This window comes from Acanthochromis polyacanthus, chromosome 16, assembly GCF_021347895.1.
Source record: "Acanthochromis polyacanthus isolate Apoly-LR-REF ecotype Palm Island chromosome 16, KAUST_Apoly_ChrSc, whole genome shotgun sequence".
Taxonomy (NCBI): domain Eukaryota; kingdom Metazoa; phylum Chordata; class Actinopteri; family Pomacentridae; genus Acanthochromis; species Acanthochromis polyacanthus.
The window spans coordinates 10711911-10736776 of record NC_067128.1 but is presented as its reverse complement, the minus strand read 5'-3'; the positions used below and the strand labels follow the sequence as shown (position 1 = coordinate 10736776).

The 24866-nt window shown below is 39.4% G+C and overlaps 1 protein-coding gene across 3 annotated transcripts in view; it reads left to right on the top strand.

Moving 5' to 3' along the window:
* akap12b (A kinase (PRKA) anchor protein 12b) overlaps window positions 1-24866 on the top strand; it is a 57390-nt gene that overhangs the window by 23896 nt on the left and 8628 nt on the right. For 2 of the 3 annotated variants that reach the window (XM_022198226.2, XM_051960970.1), the window contains exon 2: window positions 6389-6464. In XM_022198226.2, coding sequence (XP_022053918.1) covers window positions 6389-6464 — 76 coding nt within the window. Of the gene's footprint in view, window positions 1-6388; window positions 6465-21186; window positions 21464-24866 lie in introns of those variants that run through there. The other variant, XM_022198227.2, reaches the window with a different exon arrangement.

The following is a 24866-nucleotide window of genomic DNA, read 5'->3' as shown; positions in this document are numbered from 1 at the left end:
CAACTAAAAAGGTTTATCTAATCAGTAAATCAGATTTTTTTTAAAATACTGCACCTGCAGCCACATGTTTGCTTCAGTCGTGAAGATAGGTTCCTCTTTGAGTGTTTTAGAGTGGCTCAATAGTTTCTAAGAAATATTGCAGTAAATGGAGGATTTGTTTAGGATTTTCAAATGCAAACCAAATTACATTTGGTAACTTAGTCAACATTTCTAGCCGCAGGACGCCATATACAGGACAGACTCCAAGTAAACTGAAGCGCTGAAGAAGGAATCGTACTGAATGATGATGCTGCTCCATGCAGCAATCTGTCTCACTGATGTACAGGGTGTCCCAAAACATTTGACATCATTTCGAAGGCCAATAACTTTGGCAATTCCTGTTGAAATAACCTCAAATAATCACAGAATGTATAGAAACAGATCAAGATTTTACATTATTGGCCTGCGACATGAGGTCCAATTTTTTGGGACACCCTGTACTTTTACTAGTTTTTGGATGAAATGCAGGTTCACTCTGTCTCTATCCAGTTCACCATTACCTGTCTGCCACTTGTTCTAAATGCACCGCTTCATTTTACAGCTTGGATAATACAAACTGCAGCATTTATTTATAGCTCTGAACGCTGACTCAGCATGAGTCGACTCAGTGGCCGACAACACCGAGTGCATAATAGATGCACTGAAGTAAAAGAGGCTGCAGAGAAGGAAAGGGAAAGATAGTCAGTCTTTTTGAGTATTCAGCCTCTTGTGATAATCAAAGTTGAGACCAAGAACAAATGTGAAGAGCTGGGTGTTTACTGGTTTCAACACGAACATCTATGCATAATGTCTCTCTGTGGAGTCCCATTATAGACAACAGAATCAATCACATCTATTCGTAGATAGAAACATGGCTGCTCAAGTGTTTTCCAGCAGATTAAATTAAATTAGATCATATTAGTCAGAAAGCTGGACAGAAAAAAAGCAATCCCCGTCTGTTTACTCCATGCTGTTGTTCGCTTAAGCGGATGTTTTGTTGTGTGACCATCCCATTCCTTTGTGCACTTTTTGTAGGCGGAAGTCTGTCTTTAGGTCTTTGTGGCAGACCATGTTGACCAGGCAGACGTCAAAAAATGCACAGTTGGCAACCAAACGTCAACATATTCTGTCTGAGTAACTCGTAAAAGGAATTCAGGGCTGCTCAGGCGTCACAGTTCCGGCATCAGTGTTTGGGCCAGTTTAGTTTGAATTTGACTGCAATGATAAACTGAGACTGAGATTCCTTCAAGACCAACACACCCCCTAATTCGCAGTCATTTATAAATGTGATGGATATGAGATTCATTTCCTGATCACATACTGTTGCAGAATTGAGCTAGATTGAATTCTGAAGATGTTATTAAATTTCATTTAATCTTCATTTAACCAATAAATGTGCTAGATACAGAGCAATAAAAATATGTTGGAGACTAAAAACAGTCACAAGACCAGAATTAAACGTAAACACCCAAACAGTACCAACAATGAATCAATGTTTTTTCCACACATTTTTCTTCCTTGTCAAAACCTGGCCTCTACCTCACAGGTCAAACACCTAAGTCGCTGACAGGAGTCAGAGATTCTACTTTGTTGTTCTCGTAACGGTTGATGTAACCTCAAGTCCTCGAGACCTGGGATGTGTGAAATTGATGGACGTCCACTTGAACCCTCTGAACCTCAAAACCAGCAGCTTTGAAAGGCTTGCCCCCAAGAAAATCACTTTATTCTACATGTTTCAGTTCAAATTTCACTAAAAATTATCCGTTTGCACAAGAAGAAGAAAGTTTAAGAGGAAAATAAAGCACAGGTGATCAATGAAATAAATGCAGCATGGCTCAAAAAGGAGCAAGTTGCTGGAATATGCAGTCAGTGTGTTGAACTATTTCTGCAGAGTTAACATGCAGAGGTTGTAAAATAGCTACAGTGTTTACACAACTTTCTCCATTATTAGTAACACTTGAGGAGGTATGAAAAAGTGTTATACAAAACAACAAATACTGTAATTCAGCTTTCTTTTTTCTTATTTATGACTTATGGCATAACTAAGTCATGTTTGTGTTTGCTCTAATTCTAGCTATGGTTGTGCTGTTTACCACAGAGGTGCTGAACTTTATATCAGTGAAAAATGAGCCCACAGTGAGCAAATAAAATGTCCAGAAACTGCTTTGGGGTTTAGAAGGTTAAAGAGAACCTAAGTTTAAAATGGACTCATCAGTGTCCCTGAGGTGTGTATGGTGTTTTACATAAACTTTGTTGCACTTCCTTAGGTAGGAGTGGCAAGAGAGTGACTTGACTTGTTCACATTTACTACCACATCCATGTATGTGCTGGTGTACATACGTTAATACCCAACAAAAACCCCCAAAAATCTCACTTGCTCTTATGTCTGCTCATGGCGACAATATCGTTAAGGTTAAGGAAATATTACCTAATCAACTATGGTTATGTATGGTTAGAATTCAACAAATAAGAAGGCATACCTTATTCTAGGTTTGTGATGGGACACAAATTTAAAACTCAACTTTCTTTTCATCTCTTTGCATGTAGAGAACAATCTTGCCTGCATTCAATCTGAACGTTGGCCTTAAATAATATTCATTAGATGTCCAACATAGTTCTTGATGATACTGGGCCGACAATCCCAAGCACTCTGTGTCGGTCTAACTTAAGGCCAGAAGCGGTCAAAGGGTGAACATTTGGGGGATGTAAAGTCAGGTGTTTTTGGATTTGTGGAATTTTGGTGAAGGGGACAGAGAATCCTAGGAATGCCAGTCACGAGGAAGACTATGGGATGTTGGGGTTGCTGCAGGTCAGCGGATGGCTCAAACATCCAATCTGATCTGAGATTCTTGTAGTTAAAAAAGTATGAAAATGACAGGATCATACTCCTCTAAGTGCAAACATTAGAACTAATGAGCTTATGAAGGACATATGTGAGTGTAAACGATCCCAACAGACAACAATAATGTTGTCTGTTTCAAGTTGGTTTCAGATTTATTGTGAGGAAATCAGGTTTGCAGCTTGAATCTTGCACATCTGGGGAACCAGGCTTCACTATTCCAGAAACTTAACACATCAGTCAGCTGTGAGTTGTTTTCTTATTTGACAGTTTAGTGCAAACTTTGTATCAGATCAGGATTTGTGTATTTCTTCCTTCCTAATAACGCCACAGGCTGTGCACTGATGTGGCAGCTGTGTTGGCGTGTCTTTACACAAGTATCATGTTCCTGGGTGGATCAAGCCTTTTAGCAGCAACGACAGAACGGCACCGTGTGCACTTAAGGAACCATATTGTTCACGACCTCAAAACGAGGTTCTCCATCTCTTTATTGAGCTTTTCTGGGTGGGTGAACTTGGCCAGCGGTGAACAAACATGAAATGTATGATTGTATTATGCTTTTGCTGTAAATGTGTTTTGAGATGTCTGATTACATCTACAACCGATCACAGCCTCTTGCAGTCAAAGCCAACTCACTGAGCAGTTTGGCAGATCAGAGGCCAACGCAAACAAATCAGATGTTTTGTCCTTCCAACAACTGATTAATAGAATCCATTGTTTTGAAGCAGAGCTGCATAATGAATTTACTGGAGGGAGCTGTCTCGCTGCAGAATTGACAGGAGTGCGCTTAGATCATTCATGTCACGTTAAGTTTCACTAGCAAGGACTGCGCAATCAATTTTGAAGCTTGATTGTTTATTGGATGCAAATGAGCATTGTACCGGTGAAGACTGAGTTGAGCTGATGCTTTGTGGGAAGAAAAGATTAGTCGGGGATCAACAGCGGCTCCCGGACCCCTGACAAAGAGGAGAAGACGGCAAGAGGAGGCAGAAGTAAAGGGAGGGTAGATGGAGCACGAGAAGCAAGAACTAACAATCAGGAAGTGCAGAGTGGTATGTATAGACGTACAACAGGAAGGAAAGTGATTGAGGTGTGGTCCTGATTTCCATTTCAATTAAATGAGAAACAACTCTTTGCTTCCTACAAGCTTCTAAGAAATTTTGAAAACTGGTTATCCAGATGTTAGAATGTGTTGCTTTACTTTGTTTTCTGTCATTGTAAATTGAATATCTTGCAGTTGTGATAAAGCAATTTAAGATTGTTACCTCTGAGAAACTGTAATGAGCATTTCTTTACAGATTTTTGATAGATTAAATGAAGAATTATAAAAAAAATGATTAGCATTTTAAAAGTTGATTAAAAAAAATAGTAGCTTACAGCCATGTGCTACGGCTAATGCTTTCATTGCCTGCATGTCTGCAAGCATCTGCATTTTGTCGTCTACCCAAGTCCTTGAGGTTCCATGTCTGCAGATGTCAGTGTCCAAAGTTTCAAACCATTATGTCTATACTCCCCTCAAACATCCTGACTGTGAGAGTTCTGGGTATTTAAAACAAGTGTTATGAGGAGAGACTATGAGAATATTTTCTGTCATCCACACCTTTAGAATTCATCAAAGAAGAGTTGGAATTAAAAGTAGTGGCTGCTGTACATGCTTTCCATCGATGGTGTTGTGTGCCGCCTAGTACTTGAAATGTGACAACGATTCAAGGGCTCATGTTGGTAGTAGTGTACATGTACAGAATATGTAAATACAACCAACTGCACATGTATGGAATAGACTAGAAAATTTGCAATCATGAGTCCATGTTGTCCACAGTTGATTGCACATCTGCAAGGAAGTAGAATCAAGGCTTAACTAGCTGCTATATCTTAGAAGAAACATTCAGGGGAGTCTTCTGTGTTTTTCTGTGTTGGATGTAAAGGAGAAATCAATTTTCTGTGTGCAGGTGGACACATATCTATCATAATATGAATACAGCCATCGGTTTGGCTGCCGTCTATTCTCAAAGTCTGCATCAGTCTGAGAGCAGGGGTGCAGAATCCATGAATTAGGCTTCACTTCCTTATTTTTCTGAGCATACATCAGCTTGATTAGTTGCATTTAAAATGGAAAATTATCCCTTTTTTGTCCTTCTTCTTTGCTCTGGTCCTTACTCATCACCAGCTCCAACAAAATGTAGAACAGCCCTCCACCTGATGAATGATTTCAACCTCCCCTCGTTTAGTCTGCTCCCATTTTCTTTTTCTTTATCTTTTAGTTCATCCTTCCAACCTGTCCCAAGCAGATTGTCTTCTCTGTGGTGTCGATTGTCAGGGCTTTCCTGGAGGACTTTACATTGCTGGGAATGGAGCCTGAGTTGTCCATTAGTTGTATTGGCACCTTTGTGGGGAGACTCTGGTTCCTTCTCCCCTGGCTGGGACAGACAAAGGCTCAGACCTGCCTGCTATTGTCCGGCTGTCAGTTGGAGCTGGTTGCTGCCAGAAAAACTCTGTCAGTACTCAGATCCTCTGATAAAAGGACTGTGAGCCAGACTGTGTGTTGTTAACTTGTTAATACACTTGTTCATTCTGAAAAATGAATGAAGTAGATTTTTTAGATCCTCTTTTTAATAACTGTAGCTCTTTTTTACATTTGTTTGCCAGTTTACAAGTGATTCAACCACTGAACAATATCAGCAAACAGAAACACATAAGATTGATGAATGAGGTGAGTCTGGCTAGATGCAAATTTACAATTTTTTGTCCTTTTTGGGTTGTTTTTGTCTTTTATTCTGCCCATAAATTAATCTGCCTGATAATAAAACTATTTATGGACGTGTAATGGCAGCAGACACACCATTTAAGGATTAAAAAACATCCTGGCAGGTTGACTCTCTGATCTTGAAACATGATGGACAGGTTGACATGAAGGGATTTATTTAGTGGTAAGGATTGTTTGAAAGCCTTTATAGGTTTGTGCTGGTGGGGGATGACAAGCTGTAGATAGAGAGAATAGCTCTTGTTTGTCCTTTTCTGTTTAATTTGTACATCAGAGAGGTGATGCTCCATGTCTCTAGAGCCATGCTGTGACATCAGGGTTCACCACATCTTGATGCCTGCACTTGTCTTACCCCAGCTTGCAGTGCACCCAACTCCTACATTTACCCCAGCAGGTGGTGGGCTTTGTGCCCAGCTAGCTGTTTGCAGTCTTTATGCTAAAGCTGCAAAAAGATAAGCTAACCACCTCTTGTGTCTCACAGACAAGAGTAACAACAAAACAAGTTTTAGAGGAACTAGCAGGAAGATTTTGTCAGTGCTGAACCAATCATTTTTCCCTCCTTTAAGTTTTTATGTGAGGCTAAGCTAAGCTGGCTAATGCTAGCTTTGTACTTAGCACACATACATAAGAGTCATCTCTTCTAACTGTCACCAAGCAAGGCAGTAAGAAAAAAGTAATATATGATATATGTCCTTGTGTATGTAACAAATGCAAGTTTATTTCTGAAAGCAAACTTGACTTATTGTCTCTTATTTCTGCTTCTTTTTTAGCCTCTGCAGAAAAATGGCCAAATCTCCAGCATGACCAGCCTGAACGGACACTCGGAGGACAACACGCTGGCAGAAGGTTTGTGTTTATGTGTGTCTGTCCTGTCAGTGCTGTTTATTTATCGTGTGTGACTTTGGGAGTTGTTCCGCCGGTCAGTGTGGTAAGTGGCAGTGTTTATGTGTGTTTGTGTCTGGGATTTTGTACTGTGTCTTGTAGGTAGGCTTGTTTGTGTGGGGTCAGCTTTCAGTGTGTAAAAAAATTCCTGCCTGCAGATGTCTTTGTGACTGCTCGATCTGCTTGATCCTAAACTGATCCCTTTGTTAACATATAGGGGACACCTACATGGGCTTTTCACTTTGAAACCACGCACACACACGCACACACACACACACACACACACACACACACACACACACACACACACACACACACACTCACATCTGCCCACATACCAACATTCTCTCTGTGCTGCGACAGTCGTGGCTAGAGGCATTATGTTTTTCGGGTTGTCCCACCCACCTCTCCTATTCTTGTGAGGAAAATGTCTCAGCAACGCCTTGAGGGAATTTCTTCAAATGTGGCACAAACATTCGCGTGGATTCAAGTATTGGCCTGGTTACAAGTTGGTGATCAGAGGTCAAAGGTCAAGGTCAATGTGACCTTACATCTGCCCCATTCTTATAAACATCATAAATCAGGAACGTCTGGAGGGAATTTCATTACATGCTGCACAAATCGCCACTTGGACTTGAGGATGATCTGATTATATTTTGGGTAAAGGTCACAGTGACTTCACAGAAACAAAAAATTGACACAAATTTCTTAGCAAGATGAAATGATGAATTGATGATATTTTATGTCTAAAATGTCAAAGGTCAACTTCACTGTAGTCTGGTTTTGCCAGCCCATCCCAGTCTGTAGAAAATAATGGCACCACAATATCATTCTACTACATTGTATTTCTTTAAAATCACTAAAGTCATCGTGGGCAGATCGACGTAAAGGATGTGACTTTGGTGTTCTCTCAAAAAAGTGATGGAGGGAATTGTTGTGGTGGAACTTTTGCATACAGGAAGAGGAGCAAAGAATATACCAAAGGGAAAAAAAACTAGCTTGATGCAAACATTCAGCAAAAATTGACATTTTTATGGTGGTACGTTCCTGCTCGAAGGCCGTCGTTCTTTCCTGTATTGAAGGAAACCGCAACACGCAGATAGTGGAAGGAAAGGACAAAGCCAATCCCAGACTGATACCAGCATCCTACATCTGGTGAGTTAGACTAACTTCAATGTGAGACGATATTCTGCAAACACACTTTTCTGGCCATTTTTCAACATTAACACTCAGTAACAGACTGTGGCCATATTCCACACTTGGTCAGATACTGAAAACTGGTGACACTAATCTTGGACACCTTGAAACTTTAGTGATTTTATAGTGTATAAGTTCTTTGCAGAAACATCTGTATTTGAAGCATTATCTACTGTATAGCTCTATCCTCGCATATAGTATGTTTCTGGACAAACATGGACATAAACTTGGGTTGGCGAAAGTATGGAACATTCTTCTATGTGGGCAGCTACAAAAACATAACTTTAAATTTATCATAAATTAAAGAAATGCTATTTTTTTAAGTTATTGTTTTGGCCTTTTGTTGGCTTTATTCAATAAGTTAGTAGAGGTAGACAGGAAAGTAGGCAGATGTATGTGGGGATACCTGCAGTAAAGAGCTGTGAGCTGGAATCGAACCCCGGCCGCTGCAATGCAGACTTAACCAGTTGAACTACCTGGTTGCCCATAAATACAAATTTTTGTGATAAAATACGAACATATAAATGTTTATTGTAATAATAATAAAGTCTATCTTTCCCTCCCAGTGACTGTGCAGGAGAAGTAGACCTCATTTGTCAAAACATTGTTCTTATAAAGTGGAAATTGTCTATGGAACTTTACTAATCTTAGATAATCATTAATCAGCAATAAAAAAGGGTATAATTGGTTTGTGATGAAGTTGTGCGCTAACCTGCTCTGTCCATCTCCCGCTGTGCCTGTCTATCTCTAAAGCTACATTTGTTTATTTTCTTTGCCATTTCTGTCATGTCTCCCACAGTCTGGGAGGGCTGCAGGGCCGTGTACACCCTCCCTAAATATTTAGCAGGCCGTGACCAGGCCCTGCACAAAGCAATGTGTGCACTTCATAATATGTTATGGCCCAGGGGAAGGAGTAACCCTATACTACTTAAAACACAGAGATATGTCACATACCACTCTGTCAAATAACCTATTTAATAACCTATTTAATGAAGCGATTCTGGCTGTTCATAGAGTAACATAATACCCTCTTCAGAGCGTATGACTTGATGTGGCACACAGACCAGTGGAGAGTAATTCTGCTGTTAAAATAGTTGCTTCTGTGCTCATGTACTGTAAGGTAATTATTAACATGGGAAGCTATGGAACTGAAAAGAGGGTATTCACATATTTACCTCTTCAGGAATTCTTAGATCTTGTGCACTTAAGCAGAGACAAATAGAAACTGCAGAGCTTTTGCTTTCATGTGCACAAGTTGTGTCCTCTTTGTGTTCACCCTCTGAACTCCAAAGGCATGTTATCTTTAAAAAAAATCTGCAAAATTACACCAATTATCATAGCAAGAAACTGTAAGAAAGAAAAGAAATTGTAGAATTTTCCAGAGTTTCTGGGACTACTCATCTGTAAAGTGGTCTTCCATTGGAAGCATTTCAAATCTGCATAAAATCCAAGTTTAAAAGCAAAACATCTTACATGTTTCATTCAGAATTTTGCCAAAAATACATTTTTTAAAACTCTACTTCAGCTATTGGTGACTGAGCAGTGTCATGACAAAAATTCGGGGACTTTTCAGTTGAACTGAAGGCTGCGTTTACACAGAGAGGAAAGGAGACCAATAAAAATAAAAGTAGTAAAATATTAATAGTATGTTCACTGACCATTTTTGTCAGTGTTGATAGCACAGTTGGGGACTTGGAAAATGTTGTATGTGCTGATTCCAGGTTTCAACAACTAAAAACAACAAAAAAAACAATGAAATACAACTTTTTTGTTTGTTTTTCATTGATACACTACACAAAAGGCATTTTTGACTTCTTCCTACTTATAGCCATAGCTGTGGTGTTTCCATAGTGGTGCGGGACTTTATATTACAGTTAAAAATGTGTCCACAATAAGTTAAAATGTGACAGAAACAAAAAATGTCCAGGAATTGCTTGTGGGTATGAGGGTTAATTCTACTTTTTAAGAAACAGCAGAAGTTGAAGGTTTCAGAATAAACAACACGCTGTAGTCCTGTCAGTCTTGTGGAAATTTTTCATTACCTTTATTGTCCATTTATCTCTTTCAACATTTCCATGGCTTTTTCCTTCACTACTAAAAGCTCAGCAAGCAAGCTGCCAGAATCTGAATTGGAGCCACGAAAAAAACCTACCTGAACCCAACGTTCAGGACAAACGTTTTTCACTCAGATATCACCGTGGCCTGATTTGCCTGCATACCAGCAGACACTCTCACTTGAGCAGGACAAAAAACAGGAGACAGACAACAGAAGTTTTGAACATCCTTCAAGGCCACAGATTGAGGGGAGTGAAAGGAAGAGAGAGAGAAGATAGGGCAGAGACAAGTATGGGGGGGTTTCACATGGTAGCGCTGCTCTACCTCTTGCACGGACTGATAAAGACAGCAGTGCATTGTGGGAGACAGGAAGAAGGGAGGAATCTCTACTGATAACGCTAAAAAACAACAAAAGACTGGCTGCCGATCAAAACACTGACACATACGCAAACACACGACCACAATCTCTGTTTATCAGGTATAGCACAGTGTTTACAGTCCGCCCAAAACACGTCACACAGCAGCCGGAGAACTGGACAAACATGCTCAAAGTAGTTATTAGTCGGAGACACCCAACTCACTAAGTGTGTTTAAAGAAATACCTGCTTGTTACTGAACCCACTATGGATTAAAATTAAAGATGAGATTTAATAGATGATGCAAACACTAATACTGAGCTCTTCTGAATACATTTATGGGCATTAGAGTGATAAAGTAAACTTATCTAAATATACTGTGTCGATGTGCAAAAACTTAAAAACAGGTATATACGTTGCAGTAAAAATATTTTACTCCATCAGCTGTCGGTGAATGTTTAGTTAAATTACCTACAGTGTTTGTTTGAATTGGCGTGAGAGCATAAAAAAGATCTGGAGTTACATTTTCCAGGCCTTCATCAGTAGACTGCACTGGAAATACTGGTTCACATGAAGTGAAGGGGATGTGGAAGCAGCTGTATTTTAGATATTGAGAAATCTCATAATGAAAGACAAACAATTCACTCAAATAAGAAGTAAGCAGTGCAGAGTTAAAAATTTAAGTTTGCGGTTGCTTGTTTCTGTTTTTACATGGCGTGGTATCCATCAATCTGTGTGCCTAATACGTGGTTTCTACTTCTTTCCCCTGTTTAAAGACCTCTGCACTGTTAAAAAAACATCTGTAATTTTACAGACAGATTTTTTTCTGTATTTTTGGAAATACCTGAAAAGATCAATGCAATTACAAAAACAAGCTGTGAATTTATGTGTTTAATGTTTAAAAAAACATTTAAAAAATATGTTAAAACCTGTAACTTTGAAGAACCGTTTTTTTTACTTAAAAAAGAAAATATCATATATCTGTTAAAATATCACAATTCTGTTAAAATACATTCAGTTTAATGTAATTTGGCAAATATTTCATGTTTATTAAATAAAAGAATCTTATAAATTCAGTTTTGTAAATACATTTGTATTTGTGACAGAAACAGAAATTTATCTGTTAATTAGAAATAAAAACTTTCAACAGCAAAAATTTTGAATTAACTTGTTTTCATCAGAGTATAATGTCTATAGAAACTGGTAGTGTTTTTAATTATAAATATTTTTTATTGTATATTTTTCTTCATTAAATTTTTTTACACATGTAAATATCCTTCATTAAACATGTAAATAATATTAAAAAACATTAAAAAAACACAATCTAATGTAAAAAATAAGCCTAGAAAAAGGATTTTAAATATGGAAAATTACTGTATTTACTTTTCAGGAGCTGTTTCTGTCATTTTACTGTGTTTTTTGCCCCCTAGCTATCAGAATATTACTGCTTTTTTACACTTTAGACATTTGCCTTTAAAAGTTATGATCAACTGCATCTAATGCAATTTGAAAATCATTCTTAAAATTTGTCAAAGCAGAAGGCCAGAGGCTTTGAACTGTAGGGTTTGCAACAAATCACCAGGTAGACAGAAAGAAGTTGAATGAATATTACATAGAAGCACTCAGAAATGTTTCTCTGCTAAAAAAAAAGAAAGAAGAGACAAGCAAAAAGAAAGAGCCAGCCAGAGTAAAAATAGATGAGAATAAAGACATTAAACCACAGTTATTCATCAATGATGCAGCCACCAATTACATCAGTCTACAACATAACAGCAAGGGCATCAAGTTTAGTTTTCATCAAAATAGAACCCGTCTCTCTAATTAGTTGCCGTTAGATTTTGTGTTCACTGTGTTAGTCAGTGCATGTAATCTGCACGCGTGTTTGTGCTGCTAGTTCCAGGGGTGTGGGTTGAAGGGGTGCAGTGAGAGTCCAAAGAATGACATCAAAGCTGATGTAATTCACTGGCGTGAGCATTGACAGACCCACCCAGAGGGTTCACAGGCTCAAACACAGAACAGATGAGGTTTGCTAAAAGACTAGAGGAGGAGATAATGCTGACTGATGCCCCTTTTTCCATCAACTCACAGACCGATTTGAGAGCTGGTTCCTGATCTTAAACCAGTTCTTCAGCCAAAGAACTGGTTCTTTACTCGGAAAACCAAAAGCCACTTGCATCACGGGCTGAAACTGGGATGAATGTGACTCAAAACACCACCAAAAAATAGATAAGAATAAAGACAATAAGCCACAGTTTTTCATCAATGATGCAGCCACCAATTGCATCAGTAAAAGCAAGGGCATCAAGTTCAGTTTTCATCAAAATACAACCCGTCTCTCTAATTAGTTACTATTAGATTTTCTGTGTGCTGTGTTAGTCAGTGTAGAAGTGCATGTAATCTGCCAAAGAACTGGCTATTGACTAGGAAAACCAAAAACCACTTGCATCAAGGGCCGATACTAGTATGACTGTGACTAAAAACACCACCAAAAACTTGTTTCTCCCATTTTTGTAGCATCTAGTCTTCCCGATCCAAAGAGGAAGGCGACGTTTACAAGGACAGGAGCACCAAAGACAAAGCAGTCTGCAAGTTTTGTTGGAAAAGCAGAGACATGATGATGTGGCTCTTTAGTGGCTCTCTGGAAAAACAAACTAGTTCTTAGAAGGCGAGCAAACTGAACCAGGTCTGAACTCGTACCTAGTTTGTGGAAATGGTGTTTATTAATAGAAGTCACAGGCCAATCACAGATCAAAGACTTCATGACAGTATTTTTTTGGTTTCATCCCACTCAGAGTACAGTTAAATCAGTACACAGAATTCATTTATGTGTGTGTGTACAAATCAGTGTCAGTGCTGCAAGTTGTCAGTCAACTGTTGAGTAACATAATTTTATACTAAAATTAAATTCAGTTGAAGACAGTCCCTTAAGTTTGTGTGTATAATTACACATCATACCACTTTGGGTTGTTCAGTTTGGGTTTTTGCAACTTGCGATGCACTAAACAGACGAAACAATAAGCTGATTTAGCAAAAAAAGTAGTGGATATGTTACTTAACAATGACAAGTCGTAGCGACAACCCACCTCATGTGACAAACTGTACTTCATACTGTAACGATACAACTACTTCTTAGAGACATTTTTCAAACACTGCCGAAATAATTCACTGGTGTCTCTGTGTGCTGCATTTTCATTTTGTATTTGGTTGCAGGTGTAAATTTTTACGAGGTGACTGCAGCTTGTGTGTACTGTAGCTGTGTGTGTGTGTGTGTGTGTGTGTGTGTGTGTGTGTGTGTGTGTGTGTGTGTGTGTGTGTGTGTGTGTGTGTGTGTGTGTGTGTGTGTGTTTTATGTGCAGCCATGATTTCATTGCAGAATGGTCTTACTTAGGCTCAGCTCTGGGGACGTTCAGAGCTGCTCTGCCAAAATGTTCATCATGCCTGTGGAAGGGACCTCTCCCTTCACTTAAGCTCCGTCTGATCTCTGCCAATAAGGCTTCAAACTCATAACACAATCCAGCCACCGGATCGTTCCTCTTGGATTTCTGCCTGTATTCCTTCTACATTCCAGCTGACATTACTTATTACAGTCGACGATTCTGGTTCAGATGTTCGGCTTCTACTGTGCTCACGCCGCTGGAGGGAATACTTGTGCCCTTCATTTGTACTGTAGGTGTGCGCAGACAGCGATCCATCAATCGGCAGCGTGACGTCAGAGTGATTTCTCTCCCCTCAGAGAAAGGAAGAGATCCCAGAGGAGAGTGTTAGGGAGGCAGAGTTTTAAAACGAAGTGCTTGAAAGCCCTCCAGTCCCTCCAGGTCCGTTAATGTCCTGTGAGTAGTTCAATTATGTTCATCAGAGCAGCATGTTTTATTTAGTCATTGGTTGTGAAGGGGATGCTTTAAGGAGAGACATCGAGGCAGGAAATGATAAGAGATCTTGATTAGAAAGCTGCTGCTGGTCAGCTGCTGCCTCAGCTTTAAACTGATCAGACACAACTTACAGTTCTCAGAGCAACATAATGTAATGGAACAACCTCAACAACATTTCAGCTATTTAACCCTCTAAACCCCAAGCTCTGTCACATTTTAACTGGCTGTGGGTTAGTTTTTCACTGTAATATAAAGTCTTGCACCTCTACGGAAACAGCACAGCCATAGCTAGAAGTGTAGAGAACTCAGAAGTGTCTTGTCACAATTAGAATGATCGAAAAAATAAAAACTGGAAAACAAAAAAGCAAACTTGAAGTTCTTTTATTATTGATATGACAACCGACATGTCCATCCATTTTTCCAAGTTTCCAATGGTGTTACCTATTTTTAAAAAAAACTGCAGAAGGACTTTACATACTATAGATATTTTACTGTTTACATTTTTCTTTTGTTTTCATACTTGTATGCTCCTATCTGCTCTGTGTAAACACATCCTGCAGTTCAGCCAAAAAGTCCCAGATTTTGTGTCTTGTATTTGATAGTCAAAGCTGAGTCAATAATAACTTCTGGGTTGTGTAGAGGAGTGCACCTTTTTTATTTTATTTTATTTTTTACAGAATTTGGATGAAAATGATTTATTTTTAGCATTTTTTTTTACATGAGACTTGAATAATAAACTGTCCTTGATGAAATATCACAATTTTAAGCTTAGGTTTGGCTAATTTTCCCAACAGATTTGCCTGCTACATGTTATTAGTTCAAGGATTACAGTAAAGCTGGACATTTGTTACGCTTTTTTTTAAATTTTATTATTTTATATCCCTTATTAATCCCACGAGGAAATTCTGATTTTCCCCCATCTGGGGGGGTCAGAGCGCAGGGTCAGCCGCGGTACAGCGCCCCTGGAGCTCACACATTCACCCATTCACCACCATCAGGAACAATTAGGGGTTAGGTGTCTTGCTCAGGGACACCTCGACATGAGCACGACAGGCCGGGGGATCGGTTGCGAGATGGCCACTCTACCCACTGAGCTATGCCGTTTCTTTTTTGATAAATAACATGCCTTTTACACCTTCCAAGAGTATTAACCCTCGCGTCGTTCTCACAGTAAAACTTGTGATGTTCACATTTTCAACATTTTTGGGATATTTTTGAACATTTTTTGGTGGGAAGAAAAAGAAATGTTAAAAATGTTTCTAAAGAACATCCGCAAAAAAATTAATGAATGTTCTTAAAGAAAATATTACAAGTTTTACTGACATATATGTAATCAACTTAGACATTTTTAGGATTTTTTGGAATATTTTTACGCATTTTTGAAAATATTTACAAGAATTTCCTTGCCAAATTTGGAGGATTTTTTTAAAGTAAATTTTTTAAGGGAAACTTTAAAGGAATTATTGGAATTTTCTTCCTGAAGGTTTTGCAAATTTTCAGAAAATTGAGGAATTTTTTTTGATTTTTTTTTCAGACAAGGAAAGAATATTTTTTGGTGCCTGTAAATGAAGACAACTGGAGGGTTAAATGATGCTCAGCTGGGTCCTTTTGAGCTGTCATAAATACGACTGCACCTGCAGAAACACTGCCCGTCATTAGCACCATTTTCAGTCAGCTGGCTTCTTACTAGTCGATACTTTGGGTCCTGTGCTTTGCAGGGTATGGTCGTTTGGATCGGTTTTGCCGCATCCTTCACTGATCTGGTGAGTTTAGAGGTCAATGCCTTGCGCTCTTAGTTCTTAGCTCCTCAAGCTTTTCCTTGAGCAATTTTTGCCGTTTGGTGGAGCGTCTGGTCATGCAGAGGGGGAGGGGTGCTTGGTTTGGGGCAATGTTTGGGTAGGTGTCAAAGTAACAGCCACATGAATGTCAGGACTAAGTTTTTTTGTCCATGCAGAGCTTTGCACTGGAACAAGATCATCAAACTGTGGTTTTTGAAGCTGTGACCGGTTGGTGACATCCATTTCTAGAAGACAAACCGAATTGAAATAACTAAATTAGTCCTCGCTGCAAAGGGCCTGACAGTAATAAAATCACACTCATGCTAGGCTCCCACTAGGACTCAGACCCCCCAGGTCCTACTCGTCTCCACAGGCAAACCTCTCTCATCTTTCCCGGCATCAGGAAACCTAATCTCCCTCCTCAGCCCCTAACCTCCCCCAGGCACACGGAGGATTGAGAGAATGGACCAAGAATGTGGCTGACCCCTCCTTCTCCTTCTGCCATAATAGCGTTATGGCCTCTGTTTCGATGCAGCAAGCATCCATATGATATAATACGTTGTTTTTACCTTGCACTTAATGCCAAATTTTCTCAAAAGAAGGGCCAAGAATATGTCAGTGAGGTGATGGTTTTCACTCGTGTACAATGCAAAAATTAAGTTTAATCATCTTTGAGCAGGACACTTGATACTTGAACAATCTGCCTTGTTCCACCTTGACTTAAATTACCAACATTTGTCTCTTAAAAGGTCCCAAAACAGCTAAACCATTGTGGAATTATCTCACTCTGCTGGCCTTTTTAGCAAAAAATTTGATTTAAATACTCAGTTGAGATTAAATGACGTGTTAGGATGAACATTTTTGCACAAGTTGGTGGATCGCTGCCAGAACCTAATGTCAAGCAGAAATGTGCATAAGAATGAAGAGTGGAAAAGACATAAACAGCCAAGATTAGGATCATTTTTATGCAAGTTTTCACGAAGAGCAGATGGTTGAGCTTGAGCAACATTTTTATCAATAAGATTAATTTTTTTATCAGCTTCTCTCCACTATTTGGTACAAAGGAAACCTAGATTTAGTTTAAGTGTGAACATTCATTTACAATGAATCCTTGTTGAACTGGTTCCCCTGCTGATAGCTGACGGGAGGAAAGAATCATGTCCCTTCATCCACATTCATTTGTAAATGCTGACCAGTTTCAAGGCCTCTTCAAGCTCAAGGAGGAGCCCTTTGAATCCTCACTTCTCCATTTGTACATTCCAGTCTATACTAGTAGACAAGATGATGCATAACAACAACTGGAATGCCAAATTGCTGGTGCAGATATTTCAGGAATGCAGAGAAAAGTGAAGACATGTATAACAGATGGCAAATGCCGCACAGCTACTTGGGAAGAAACTTAAAGCAGCTTTTTTTCGTCAAAGGTTGTAAGACTTGAACTGGATTTCTAGGAAGACCAGCAGCGACAGATGCAAACATACTTGGTTGCAAATTCAATTTAGCCGATCGCATGCAAGAGGATGCCACATTTAGCACGTCTCTCAATGCTGAAAGCTGTGAACGTGATGTTTCATTGTCTTAGAGCAAAAAAAAACAAAACGTGAGACGTCACAGCCACATTGTTCATCTTATCACGTCACATCATGTAATGTCACGGAAAGACAGGACGGACTGTGCAGAATGAGTGTAACTCGAGGAAATGGGCAGAAGGAAGAGGAAGCAGTGATGTCAAGAAATGGCTGCATTTCCTCTCCAACATTCTTATCCGTCCGTCCAGCCCACTCACTAACAGGAGGAGAGGTGGACTCAAGAGGCCAGAAGAGATCGAGGGGAAAGTAGTGAAGGATTAAAGAGGATTTAAGTGCAGATTCGGGAAATAAACTACGGTGTGAAAGGAGCAAATGAAAGAGTTTTAAATGAGGGAGAAGAAAGGAAAGTTATTGAGTGAAACGTCTCTCTGATCTCGGGCAGTTTCACACACTCGGCGGCCTCGTTTCCTTTTCCTCCAATTATTTCAACATCATCCCTTTACAGTTCTTTGAAGAGAAAGAGGCAGTTTCTTCTGCGCCGTCCAATGATGTCATTCACATTTTTAAAGGCCACAAAACAGCCACTCCGTCCGGCATCCCAACCTTCCGCCGACCATTCAAGACCCCTCCTCAAACATTCCTGAACTCAGGCACGTTTTCAGATTCATCAAGATATGTGGGGCGTCACCTCCACAGACTTAACTCTGTGTTCTTGCGACTTAACTGCAGTTTAAATGCAAAACATATCTAAGCTTATTCACTGTTGTTACTGGAGAATTAATTTAATCAAACTCAGCTTTTTCTTATATAGAAAGAAATGACAGCTGTGTATTTATTTTCCCCTTAACGAGCTTTAAAGACAGTTTTCTAGTTTGTCTTATTCTGCCTCTTTGTGGAAACTATATAATGTTTGCATTTCTATTTTCTAAATGTCCTGGGCATCATTTTATACACATTTCACCAGCAGGCTGAAAGCGTTTAAAACTACTATTGAACTTAGAGTTAGTGCATTTCACAAAATAATTAATCAGTGTAATGACAGAAACCTAATCGCAGCTTTTCTGATAGCAGACAAATCATGTAAATAATTTTCTAAAGCAAACTGTAAAAATCAGAGGTTCGAGGTTTTCAAATGTGAATGTTTCATGTTATTCTTAGTCCTTTGCGACAGTACGCTGAATATATTTGGGTTTAGGACTGCCTGACAAGAGAAGTGATTGTTTCTTTTGCTATTTTCTGACTTCCTGAGCAAATTAAAGTGAGTTTGAACAATGTTCACAGTGTTTTGCTGCAGATCTTGTTACGATGGGCCACAGCAGATCAGCAGGGTGAAGGGGTTAATCGAGTTAGCCCTGAGACCCAAAAAGGATAAAGAAAGAAACACTCCATAGTGATCAGAGTGTATAGATGTGACCCTTTTAGAGCTTTTAAGATTTTTATTTGTGTATAATAGTGATGGCTGGTGGTATGTGAGGAGAAGTTACAGTATATGAAGGCAACTTGCAGACACATAAATCCAGAGCATGGTTATTGTCTTTCTTGTTGATGATGTTTAAAAAATACTGTAACTCCAAGAAAAACCATATTCATTCTTTGTGCTATTGTCTACAGTTTTTCCCATACTGTGCGGTCAGAATAGAAATCTCTCAGTATGTATGGAAGTCCAGGAATGTGATTGATGTGGATGACTCACATGAAGGAAGTTGGGAGGGAAGACGAAGATGAGGGCAGACCCAGTGGAGATTCTCTCCCTAAATTCCCCTCAGTCTGACTCACTGTATGCTCAGCATAATATACTGTCACAGTGGTCATTATGTAGCACTGATAGTAAAATACTCATTAGATGAGTCAACCCAACAACAGAAAGCCTCACTGGTGTGTCAGAATGACATTCTTAGTTGATGACTGATCAAACGAAAGAGTGTCTCATGATATAGCAATCAGTTTTTATAAAAATTCAAAAATTTTACATTTTTTCAACATGTACTCTGTTAAAAAAAGAAAGTTTTTTTCATAATTTTAACTTTTCTGAAATATTAGTACAGATTTTACTTGCTTTAATTAGAGATAATAATTATTAAACCTCAAAGGAAAAAACAATTGTTTTACATGTTAACCATAAAAATAGACCAAAACTGTACAAAAAAATGTTGAATTCTGAATTTACCCAAACAGTAATTCATTCTTTAATAATAACTGTATAATTGCAGTGTTTTTCAATGTATTTAAGTCAGTCAGTTAAAGTCATCTTTGTCCATATGTTGTTAAATTACATAAATTTCTTTTAGCAAAATCACATGGAAAAGTCTTGATTTACCTGTGCTGTAAAAAAGGGGAAAAATGTCAAATCTGTGTGTTTTTAGAAATAATTATTTATTCTTTTACAATGCGTGACTGTAAAATTACAGCATTTTTACTATATTTACTTCAGCAAAAATATTATTTTACATGTTCTTGATGTTATTTGATAAAAATTATACACTATGGATTGAAAAATGCTAAATCATTTATCTGTTTTAACTATTTTGGTAAATGAAAGTTTTAAAAAATCACAGAAAACCTTTAAAACATCAAAACCTGTTAAGACCGCACATAACATCTACAACAAAAATCTGTATTTTTACCCACGGTAAGTTTCTCCTTTATAGTGTGTGACTGTAAATTTGCAATTTTACTGTATTTAAATCAGCTGCAAGAGGTCATCATTTTAGTGATATTGCGTTTCACTGTTTTAGTGTATCTTCTCTGGCATGCTTGTCGCCACGTTTTGACTGTTTCTTTACGGATTTGTTTTTACAGTTTGATTAAATAACCTAACTAATGAATGGACCGGAAACTGCATCTATGACGAGCCTAATTTGAAAGTCTTATCCGTGATGGTGCCAACACTGTCCTTGATTGCTCCAGCCAGACTCTTTATCAAGAAACCTCCCACCGTATGAATACTTTGCCTACATTTTTAAATCCCACACACTACTGCTACTACACACTTTCGGGCGAAGGGGGCTGCTGTCAGACGATACTTGATTACTGCTGTTATCACCCATTTGGGAGCCTTCTGGAAGGAATTCACACATTCCTGTGGGACAATGCTGAAGTGTGACAGATCTGATTATGCTGGTATTTACCTGAGGATTTATCTGCATTCCTGCCAGTCTCTGTCCCCACACAGACAAAAGCTGAATTAAAAGTGTCTGTATGGGAGCAATTGAGAGGGGCCTATTAACATTCACATCGGGCAGGCGGTGACCCGATGGCACACCCATTCAAGATTGGAAATGTTGCTTTGAAGAATGAACATGTCTAGTGACTGTATAGTGAGCTGAGTTTTATCCTGTTTTTCCTTTTAAATAATGAGATTTTAGGAGCCGAAAAGCTGCCATTTTCATCCATAAAAGTCCTGAATTTCCCTCTGGATTACCTCCATCAACATTCCTACATGACTGGTGACATGAACTATGAGATACAAGGGAGGGAGAGCCTGGTTGCCTCCCGAAAAAAGGGGAGTAAAGGGGAGAGCTTTGGTGCTTTTGAGGACACATATGGATATTAAGGCCAGACAGTTTGCATCTACGTGACACTGTAGACGAGATTAAGTGGGTGGGGGGGATATGTGTGTCTGTCGTTGGAGACAAAGAGTGGTATGGAGTTTGTATATGTACAATAGTTTTTTTCTATTTTTTTTTGAGGAATGGTCGACTTCTTTGAGAGATCACATGGAGAGCTCCCGTCATCCAGGCTGAGGTCTGAGGGAGTGTGAGCGGATAAAGAGGGAGGAGGCAGTGGAGGTGGGTGGGTGGGTGGGGGGGTCATTCAGAACAGCTGAAGAAAGGCAGGAGAGGTGGGAGGAAGAGGGAGGCAGGGGTGGTCCTAACATGACATGTGTGTCAGTCTGTTGAAATGTGTGTGGAGCCTCTTTTCTGTTCATACTACTTGGAAGCGCTGGAAGAGAGAACGACACGGCTTCAGCCCGCAGACTGAGTTCAGCAGTTAGAACGGAGCCAAGCGACAGAAGCTCATCTCACAGATCTGTGTGTAGAGAAGTGATACTCAAAGACTGAATAGTTCGAGACAATTATTGAAATCATCTATTTTTTTAAGATTGTTTTTGTAATTTTTTGTTTTTGGAGAAAGGATTTTACAGACTTCTACCAATGCTTGGAACAATTACTTTAACAGGTAAGAGTTACATCGAATTATTAACATTTTACCATTTTATTTGGGCTTTCCATTCATTATAAAATACTTTATATTAATCTTTGCTAAACTGAATGTAAAGTTGTGGCTGCTGCTTCCTCTAAATATTTAAACTCTTCATCTATTTTTGTTACTTTTTGTCATTTATTTGCAACATATTGAAAACAAAGAGTGTTTATCTTACTGTATATGAGTGAGTATAGCTAAAGCCATTGTTGTCCTGAGGGTGTGGTTAGTTTGCATTGCGGTTTGTAGATGTCCCAGCACTGATGAGTGATTTCAAGTTGGAGACGTCTTTGCTTCGACCACCACAGAGCCTCAGTGTGTGTAGAAAATCAGATCATCTTTAACTGCTGCCGTCAGTCATACTTACAAATATTATTCCCAGCTGCCTCCTCAGGGCAAAAACCAAACTTCTAAGTGTCTTGAATTCAAACTGTGCATCCCATGCAACCGCTAACATTTTTTGTGGGAAAAAAATTCACACAGACACAGCTGCCAGGTTGAAATATACTGTGAAGATGCATTCACAGACTGAAGTATTTTCAACTCCTGCTTTCAGCTCATGCGTCCATCTGAGCCAGCTCCCTGCATCCCATCATGTGAAGTATTTCATTAGATTAGAGTGGGATCCTAATTCCCAGTGGGGTTATTCAGCTTAGCCACAGAGCATATAAGGGGAGGGAGGAGAGACGGGTGTATGGAATTAATTACATACCAAGACTGATTCTTCTGCACGTCTTATAACTGGAAGTGATGGTTCAGATAAAGCAGAGTGTCTGATTTCACGGTGACCTCAGGGTTTTTGGTTTTGATATATGAATGGAATGCTTAAATATTGATATTAATAATAAAAAAGTGTGTTTTCTAGGCTGGGCTGGTTCAACATACAGTCACATCTGGGTTGGAATTGATGAGAATTAGATAAAAGAGGGACAAATGGTCCAACAGTGGCATGTCATTAAACTGTTGATTCACAGAGACACTCTGACCACACCTTTGATAGAGAGTAGGGGTGCTAGGAAGCGTCTCTGTGGGGGGAGGGCATTGGGTGGGTGGGGGTCTCTGTTTTAACTGACTCCTATTGTTTAAAGGCTCTTCGTCCAGACTATAGTCATTAATAACGAGGATTTGCATATATTTGGCAAAGTTTGTAGCGCGTAGAAAGAATAGCTGCCATTCAGACTCCCAACTGTCACCCCCTCCTCCCCTCCCATCTCATATACACACAGTCCCTAAGTAGTGCTTGCAACAGCCACAACAGAAACGCTATCTGATCTCGCTGGAGACTGGAGTAGATTTACAACAATCAGATTTTTTTGGGGGGGCTGCGGCGATATTTAATATGAGCGCCGGGCCTTACCACATGCTCTCCCTCGCACATAAACAAAGCCTGTCTCCAGCAGAGTGAAGCATCTCAGCTATGGATGTGTGTGTCAGAGATATGTGACACCCTCTAAAGTGAGTTAGCCCTGTGGCCGAACACCCCCGACCTCCTCTCTCCTTCCCTCCCCTCTCGTTCCTTCATCTCCTCACTGTCCCCCCTCCTCACACCCAGCTCACCCCTCACATTCTTTCTGGTACAGTCACTACTCAGAACACCCTCCTCCTTCTCCTCCTCCATGCATTTACTCCTTCCCCTCGAATCAGAGATGTTAACGGTGCTGGAAAAAAAAAAAAGAAGGCAGGCCACAAAACAAAGATCAAAAAGACGCAAGACATGCCAGTAGTCTGTTAAATCAACATGGTTCCTGTTTTATTATCCATGTAGATGCACATGGTCGTGGCTGTAACAGTGTGACTACACCCACACGCACATCTTTGTTAAAAAAAAAGGCTCCACTACACCGGAAATTCATTGAAAACAGCCCAGAGGAAGTGGTCCAGTCATGTACAGTAAAATGGATTTTCAAAGCTTGTTTTCATATTAGCTGATTTAATGTTTTTTTTTTTACACTATGCTTGTGCTCTCCTGGTCCTGACTCGCCTGCTAAACAACAGTGTGATCTGACAACTACCCTAAAAATAACACCTATGTGAGACCGGGCGCGCTGCAGTGTGACACAGATGTCATTAATAACCACCCAGGGCCCCTTTTTTCCCATTCTTGTTCAGACCAGTGCACTAAAGTTATCAAATTTCTCCAAACTTACTCCAATCTTGTGCATGTCTTGATAGGAATAGGAACATTGACCAACCCCCTTTCCTTTATTTTCAGAGGCCAGAGAGGGTTAGAAGGCTATTGTGTTTGTATGCGTGTGTGCCTTGGGAAGGGGGTGGTTCCCCATCCATCCTGCTGTGGTGGAATTTGGGTCAAGGGGATTGGGACTTATTTTAAGGAGGGGTAATAGAAGCTTGTATTGTTTTGTATGAATACTATATGGCTGCAGACGAGACGCAGTTTAACCGAAAAAAACAAACATTCTTGAAATCCCCTGGCATTTAAATTGAAATTATGTTTAGAGCATCCTAAAATAATTTTCCTAAACACGGGGTGACCAGCATAGCTCACATTCCTCTCAAGTCAAATCTACACATGAGATATGGGCGTGCCCTCGCTAACAACATGAGTATATATAAAATCACTTTTCTTTATTTTCTCACACATATTTAGTGTGAATTTAGTGAGAAGTGATGTCGTGTTTGTCATAAGGTTTTACCCAATTGTTTGTGCTGGTCATGTAAATTATTAAATAACAGTTTTCTATTTTAGAGCTTAAATATTCTAGGAATGCAGCACTACTGAGGGAAGCTTCATGCCTATAATTTAGGTAAAGGATGTCGACAGAAGCGGGCACACAGTTTGACATTTTTGTGTGATACAAGAACAGTCATCTTTCACAAATTATAGAGATTTACTTACAAACTGAATCCAGCGTGCACAGAGACTGCATATTTAAATGCACTCTGTTTTTAAACCTGTTCGCTATTTTCTTTCTAGATTTTATTCTGAATTAAAATCTGGTATTTTACATAGCTAATATATTGAAGTGTAGTTGACCGGTTACTGACAGGAAAGGAGTCGAGGATAGTTCCCACAGTGTGCAATGTTTAAGGAACGTGTATGCATCTCTGTGTGTAATCATGTAACCTGGTATCCAGGGATTTAAAGTTTTGGGAATTTGTTTTGAGAGCTCAGGGGTCCCACTTGCGAAGTTTCCCAGACTGTAGTGAGCTCAGAGGAGACCCTGGCAAATCATCGTTCCCCCTCACCTTCCTCTGTCAAAGTGCAGATAGTCATGGCAGACATTTATTTTATGTGCATGTGTGGTTTCTGTCTTTGATCTCAGCTTTAATGCATCATTTGTCTCACATTAGTTTGACCCCTAAAGCAGTCACTCACCAAAATGGAATAAGTGTTTCAGTTTGACAAAAGTGTGAAATG